Source organism: Coenobita brevimanus, chromosome 73 (genome assembly GCF_032717465.1).
Source record: "Coenobita brevimanus isolate Jiangsu-jjx chromosome 73, ASM3271746v2, whole genome shotgun sequence".
Lineage (NCBI taxonomy): Eukaryota > Metazoa > Arthropoda > Malacostraca > Decapoda > Coenobitidae > Coenobita > Coenobita brevimanus.
In genome coordinates, this window is record NC_137026.1 from 32,055,176 (window position 1) to 32,062,816 (window position 7,641).

The following is a 7,641-nucleotide window of genomic DNA, read 5'->3' on the forward strand; positions in this document are numbered from 1 at the left end:
TTACAAAGTGTATTTTCATTTTATCAGGGCTGACTTAAGTAAATTTTCTCTTGCTAATTTCGTGTTAATAGAGGCTATTGCAGTTAACCATATATTTAACCTGTTTTGCCATTACATTATCCTTATGAGTCCTGAATGTTTTGTTGTTAGTTTGAGCATTAAACTTTAACTTGTAATTTTACCTAACTCTTTTGTTTTGAACCTGGAACTTTACGGGACAGTAGTGACTCTTAGTATTCTCACTTAAAGTGTACGTTATCTTTCTCTGTTCCGTAACAATATATATATATATATATATATATATATATATATATATATATATATATATATATATATATATATATAGAGAGAGAGAGAGAGAGAGAGAGAGAGAGAGAGAGAGAGAGAGAGAGAGAGAGAGAATAACAAAATAAAGTACCCTCTTATTGAAGGGTTAGTGTACGAAGTCGCTTTTTTTGTCGTTCATTCTCGTTCATTCTTTCTCCAGACGATTTAGTTTAGCTAGAGGGGTTGGACGCAGCCTTCATTAACTCCTTCACTACGAGGGCACTGTCTTAAGCTGGATAAAATCGTCTTGAAGTACCAAAAATAAGGTTGATATTAAGACGTTCTCTGGCTGAAGGATTGCATGGGAGTATAGGGCTCAGTGTATGTGCATGGCTCCTTGGCATCTTTTCCTTAGCGATTTATTTTGCATGTTAGTGTTTTGGTTTTGTGCTTTGGTTATATAGTTTTAATATCTACATAGCTTCAGTGGTAGTAGTAGTAGTTGTAGTAGTAGTACCGTAGTAGTATAGTCGCGTATTATTATTATTATTATTATTATTATTATTATTTTATTATTATTATTATTAGTTGTAGTAGTAGTAGTTATTGTTGTAGTTGTTTTTGTTGTTGTAGCCTCAGGTTCATCTGAAGCGTGAACCCCGTGGATTTCAGGCTGAACCTATCCTCCTCCTGCAGTCCACCATCCTCCTTTCGGGGGATAGGAAGGAAGTTGAGGGACGTTTGTATAACCAGGCAGTCGAACCACCCAGCTATATCAGTGCCACCACGTTAAGGCCTTCCTCTCTAGCATCAAATTGAGGTGTTAGGCTCAGAATAAATCGCTAAGGAAAAGGTGTTACGAAATTTCCCAAACCACTTAAAAAAGGGACCTAGATATAACAGCGATGGTTCAGGAGATAGTAAAACACACATTCTACTCTAGAAGCCTTTACTAGAGATTGCTAGAGGTGGGAGGCTGGGTAGGTGGTCGTGGTGGTGGTGGTAGGTGTGGTGGTACGACTTGGTGTGGTGGTCGTGGTGGTCAGGCAGGCTCTACACACCCACTGGTCTCGTCCTGGGGGTCGTGAGAGGTCGTTAGAGATAGTGGTAGTAGTTATAATGGTGGTAGTGATGGAGAAATGGTGGTAGTGATGGTAGAGGTAGCTGTTGTGGTGAAAATGGTGAGGGTTATGGTAGTAGTGGTGATGGTAGTAGTAGTGGTGGTATTGGTGGTGATAGCCTAGTAGTAGTGGTGATGATAGTAGTAGTGGTGGTGATAGTATGGTGATGATAGTAGTCGTGGTGGTTATGGTGATATTAGTAGTGGTGGTGATAATGGTAGTGGTGGTGATAGTAGTGGTGGTAATGATGATAGTAGTAGTGATGGTGGTGGTGATAATGGTGGTGATAGTAGTAGTAGTGGTGATAGTTATAGTAATGGTAGTGATAGAAATTACAGTAGTGGTAGTGGTGGTGTTATAGTTATGGTGATAGACGTGTTAGAATTGAGTTACAAATATGGTGATCATAATTGTGGAGCGTTGTGGTGTGGATGTGGATGTTATAGGAAGCATAAGGAGAAACACACTGAGGTGGTTTGGCCATGTGGAGGGGATGGAGAGTGAGAGACTGACGAGGAGAGTGTATGTGAGTGAAGTGGAGGGGGAGAGAGGGAGAGGAAGGCCAAGGATGAGATGGGGGGATGGAGAAGAGAGGTACGGTATATGAGAGAGGGGGGTGTGAACTGGGAGCAGGGCAGTGAATTGGCGGGGGACAGGTGACGTGGAGGCGATTTGTTTGTGGCCACCCCGTATAAGGGATTAAGGCGTCTGGCAATAGATAGATAGATAGAACTGTGGAGGTAGATGCAGAATAATACAAGTAATAATAGTAGTAATGAGTGGAAAAAAATATAAGTAGGAGAGGTGACACTTGGATTATAAGTTACCTGTAGAGTTATAATTAAGGTAGGAAAACGAATGTGTGTAACCATCATCATCATCAATATTATCATCACCTTCAGCGTGAAAGTGGGAGTGGTATCATCATCATCATCTCTATATTAAGATAACTGTCATCATCATTATCATCATCATCATCATCACAGTATTAAGGTAACTGTCATCATCATTATTATCATCATTATCTTCACAGTATTAAGATCATCATTATCATCATCATCATGATCATCATCTTCATATTAAAATAACTGTTATCATTATCATCATCACTATCATCATCATCAGAATATTAAGGTAACTGTCATTATTATCATCATCATCATCATCATCGTCATCACACTATTAAGTTATCATCATTATCATTATCATCATCATCAGCTCGAACGTGGGAGGGCCATCATCATCATCATCATCATCATCATCACCACCAGTATCTTATACCTATTCTCACTACCATAACTGAGGTGGGTAGAATCGAGACGTAGTATAAAAAAAAGGAATATTACAAAACACACACACACACACACACACACACACACACACACACACACACACACACACACACACACACACACACACAACAGTACATATCAAAAGTTAGTGACACATCCATTCACTCATCACCCTATGAAATTTTTGACTTCGAGACGGTAGAGAAATTTTTGCTCCCCACCCCCTCTCTCAGAAAATAAAAAACTCAGTCCCCATATCCCCCCTAGCCAGGCGTAGGTACCCGTGGCTAGACTGACGTAAACCCAGGGCACTTAAGGACAGGTGACCGCCCTACGCACCTGCTGGCACTAACGAGAAATCTGTTCATCACCCCTTATGGATTCAAATCGACCCATAAGACTATAGTTCTTTCACTTTATCTTGGTCCAGATTTTCGTCTTCTTGCAGGTTATTTCACGTGGAGGAGTAAGACGCTGCGGCCCCATTTTCCATAGCACTTCTTCGTGACTAGCCTTATAGTGTTAATTTATAGTTACATCTCAGCATTCAAGATGGAGGGATGGCAATTGTAGGCCTTATTTAAAGAGACACACTATGATCTGCACTATATATTTCAACTACAGTGTGTGTGTGTGTGTGCGTGCGTGCGTGTGTGTGTGTGTATGTGTGTGTGTGTGTGTGTGTGTGTGTGTGTGTGTGTGTGTGTGTGTGTGTGTGTTTAATGCAAAGAAAAAGGAACCAAAGGTCACAAACCCGTAAGATTGTTCCCTCAAAGAAAAACAAGATAACAGAAAGGCAAATTCAAGATCCGTTCATTTCGAGATGCTTGGACAGTGTTTGAAAGACTGGAGGTCATAGACAGCAGGGAATACAGACAGAGGGAGACAGTTCCAGAGTTGACATGTTGCATACGTGAAGGACTGGGAGTAACAGTTAACTCTTGCATTAGAAAACTGGGCAGAAAAGGATGAGGGTTTGTCACTGGAGAGAGGCGCCTTCACGTGGTGGCACTGAATTAACCGGGAAGCTCCACTGCCTAAATGTATAAAGGTCCCTCCCCTCCTTCCCTATCCCATAAAAGGAAGATGGTGTACTGTAGGAAGAGGGAGAACTTCAGCCTGCAGTCCACTGGGTTCACGTGACTCTAATTTGGCCCAGATTTTCGTCCTTTTGTAACTTATTTCACGGAGCTCAGTGTCAGGAAAAGACAATATTACGGATCTACAGCCTCTTCTTAGCACTTCTTCATGACTAGCATTTCAGTCTAGTGTTGATGTAAGAAAAAGACAATACTACGGATCTACAGCCTTTCCATAGCACTTCTTCATGACTAGCGTTACAATCTAGTGTTGATCTGCTATTACACCTCAGTATGCAAGGTGAAGAAGGGTCAGTTTTAGGCCAAGTTAGAGTAGAAGGAGTATAGTATTATGGCTAAACTCTGTACAGTACCACCACCACCACCACCACCACCACCACCGCCGCCGCAACAACAACAACAACAACAGCAACAATCCTATCGTTAGTGGATGCAGGTAGGCGGTTTATTTAGGGTATCACAGGACGATTTTAAGCGGCTTAGAGAAATCGTAATCGCTGGGAAGTAACGATAGCAAGGTTCATTTTGTACCCTTTACTTTATAAATCTCCATGACACCCTCTACCACACTCTTTTGCTTTATACCACATCACTACACCTACCACACTCCTTTATACCACATCTCCACTACACCTACCACACTCCTTTACTTTATACCACATCTCCACTACACCTACCACACTCCTTTACTTTATACCACATCTCCACTACATCTCATCTTTTACTTTATACCACATCTCCACTACACCTCATCCTTTACTTTATACCACATCTCCACTACACCCTCTACCACACACTCCTTTACTTTATACCACATCACCACACCCCCTACCACACTCTATTACTTTATACCACATCTCCACTACACCTACCACACTCCTTTACTTTATACCACATCACTACACCTACCACACTCCTTTATACCACATCTCCACTACACCTACCACACTCCTTTACTTTATACCACATCTCCTCCACACCCCCTGCCACACTCTTTTACTTTATACCACATCTCCACCACACCTCCTACCACACTCCTTAATACCTCATCTCCACCACACCTCATCCTTTACTTTATACCACATCCCCACCACACCCCCTACCACACTATTTTACTTTATACCACATCTCCACAATACCTACCACACTCCTTTATACCACATCTCCACCACACCTCATCCTTTACTTTATACCACATCTCCTCCACACCCCCTACCACACTCCTTTACTTTATACCACAACTCCACCGCACCCCCTACCACACTGTTTTACTTTATACCACATCTCCACCACACACCCCACAACACTTCCAAGACGAAGGAAAAAAATAAATAGCAAAGGTGTACAGGTAATAAAATTTTAGTTGATGTGTATATTCTATCTGTGAAACTGACACGTGTTTGAGAGGGCAAAGTTTTTTTTTTTTTTATTATTTCTTATTTTTTATCTTCGACTTTTAAAGACACGTTTGATTGTGAGAATTGGGAGTGTCTAGTTTGAAACTGGAGAGAGAGAGAGAGAGAGAGACTTTGACAAAAAAAAAAAAGTCAAAATCAGCAATTTTCTTGATCTTACACCACAAAAAATTTTTAATCCTCTCTCTCTCTCTCTCTCTCTCTCTCTCTCTCTCTCTCTCTCTCTCTCTCTCTCTCTCTCTCTCTCTGTTGCATAGTCTGACGGAATTAGATTGTATTTTCAGTCTCAAATGCATCCATCATTACCTCGAAAATAAGAATTGCAAGCTGAATACTGAACGACATCGTTCTCCTTTCGGGGGATAGGGAGGGGAGTTAAAGGACGTTTGTATATCACTCACATCACCCAGTTATATTAGCGCCACCACGTGAAGGCACCCCTCTCCCATTTTGGAACTGTCTGCCTCTATATTTCCTACTGCCTATGACTTCCAGTCCTTTAAACGCAGTGTGTCCAGGCATCTCGAATTGAACAGATCCTGAATTTGGCTCTCTGTTATCTTGTTTTTGTTTTTTTCTTGGATGGAACAATTTTGCGGACTTCTGGCCTTGGGTTCCTTCTTCATTGCTTGTATAGAAAATGAGAAACGCCAGTCAGTAAACTCACCTTTATGTCATCAGTGTAGGGTTGGGGTCAGGGGTCAGGAGGGGGAGGTCATGTGAGGGCGCTTATCTCCTCCCAGCATCGTTCATGACCTTCGGGAGGCCCAGGATGGAGTTGATGAGCTCTGAGTTGCGCTTGTGTGTGCCGGCTGCGGGAGGCCACGATCCCTGGGCCACGCGCAGGATCTGGCTCGCAAGTTCGGCCACCATCTGTGCACAAAATGGAGGATAAATTTTAAGGCAGATTAAAAGAGAGGGAGGGAGGTTGGGAGCAAGAAGTGAGGGAGGGAAGGCGGGAGGGAGGGAAGGAGATCGGAAAATGTATATGGCGGTTGTGGAAGAATATGTATTTCTTCAAGGTGCGTCTTATAAGCAAGAAAAATAACAAATCTGATTCACTCTGTCCACTACCTAGCATGTATCTTAGCACAGAGGAGGGAGGAGTGATGGCATTCGAACTTACTAGTATCTTATATGTTGTTTATAACCCCTTCGTCTTAGAGATCCCTTAGAAGATGAAACAGACTCCTTCAAGACTGTAAGAGCAATTGAAGTGAGCAGCGTGAAATTTTGACTCCTGAAAAAATGATCTTGTTCATCTTGTTCTTAGTTTGTTCACACTTACTAATTTATATACCAGTACTCCAGTCACGTATGAAGTTAGTGGCACTAGATTATGAGATGTAATATTGAAGTTACTTAATGCTACTTACCCTCAGTGATTCGGTGCAGTGTTGAGACTAACGAAATAGGGCATGGGGAAATTTTAAGCGTTGGAGTGTGTGTGTGTGTGTTGGAGTATGTGTACAGCATGTATGTGGAGAGGGGGGATTGGAGTATGTATGTTTGTTGGTGAGTGTGTGTGTGTGTGTGTGTGTGTGTGTGTGTGTGTGTGTGTGTGTGTGTGTGTGTGTGCGCGCCTCTGAAGGACCTGCCTATCTTACCACGGTACTTGAATATTAGGGAGACAGGCTAATTTCACCTGCTCTCACTAAATCACCACCTCAGCGACTCACCTACCACCTGACTCACCATACCTGCGACTCACCTTTTCCCCTTGACTGACTCATCACCTCGCGCTCTTGGTACTTGAAGCCTCATTATTCATCTCGAGTGACTCATTAACTCTCCTTACTGTATCCATGACTCACCAGTTCCCTCATGACTCACCTGACCCCCCAGTGACTCGTGACTCACCTCGCGTTCTGGGTACTTGAGGTCGTGGGCGTGAGTCAGTACGGCGCTCACGACTACCAGAAGCATCACACCCAGGGCCACGGCGCGCACCATGCTGATAGGACGGGGTGGAGAAAGCTGTGAGAGGTCTTTGTCATACTTCTAACGTAAGCTTATAATTCTGTCTGTTTACAGCCAGGCGCCTCAATACCGTAAGGGGTGACCACAAACAAATCGCCTCCATGTCGCTCTGTCCCCTGCTGTTTCGCTGCCCTTCACCAAACTTACACCCCTCTTACTCATATACCTATCCATTTCATCCCTTATAATTATGATGCAATATTAAGGATGCAATCTGTAATTAATCTAGAAGGCAATTGCAAGTGATGAGATAATAAGATATTGTTTGTGAAGGAAGTAAAGAAGGTCAGTGATGGAAAAGTAGGAACAGGGGCAGATGCAAGAAACTGTTTTGGGAAAAAATAAGGAAGGTCGGTAGTGGAAGGAGAAGAGGCAGACCCAGAGGCATGACACGAACCATCCTTACCGGGGATAAAGTGAAATGAAAAAATAAAAAATAAAATTGAGTTCTGAAGCGGCTATGAGA

At 42.5% G+C, this 7,641-nt stretch overlaps 1 protein-coding gene across 1 annotated transcript; it reads right to left on the bottom strand.

The window, feature by feature from the left end:
• Positions 1–1,240: 1,240 nt before the first annotated feature.
• Positions 1,241–7,148, bottom strand: LOC145407563 (pigment-dispersing hormone 1 peptides-like). The gene is made up of 3 exons (XM_080278486.1): positions 7,056–7,148; positions 5,863–6,068; positions 1,241–1,342 (listed from the first exon to the last, which is right to left on the bottom strand). Exons 1-2 carry the CDS (start codon positions 7,146–7,148, stop codon positions 5,925–5,927), a joined length of 237 nt encoding a protein of 78 aa, XP_080134612.1. The 3' UTR covers positions 1,241–1,342; positions 5,863–5,924.
• Between the last annotated feature and the right edge of the window lie 493 nt (positions 7,149–7,641).

Excerpts from the sequence above, each read along its gene's own strand:
- LOC145407563 (XM_080278486.1), bottom strand. The coding sequence starts at position 7,148 with ATGGTGCGCGCCGTGGCCCTGGGTGTGATGCTTCTGGTAGTCGTGAGC. Across the intron at positions 6,069-7,055 it reads TCAAGTACCCAGAACGCGAG|ATGGTGGCCGAACTTGCGAG; the intron begins GTGAGTCACGAG and ends TTTTGTGCACAG.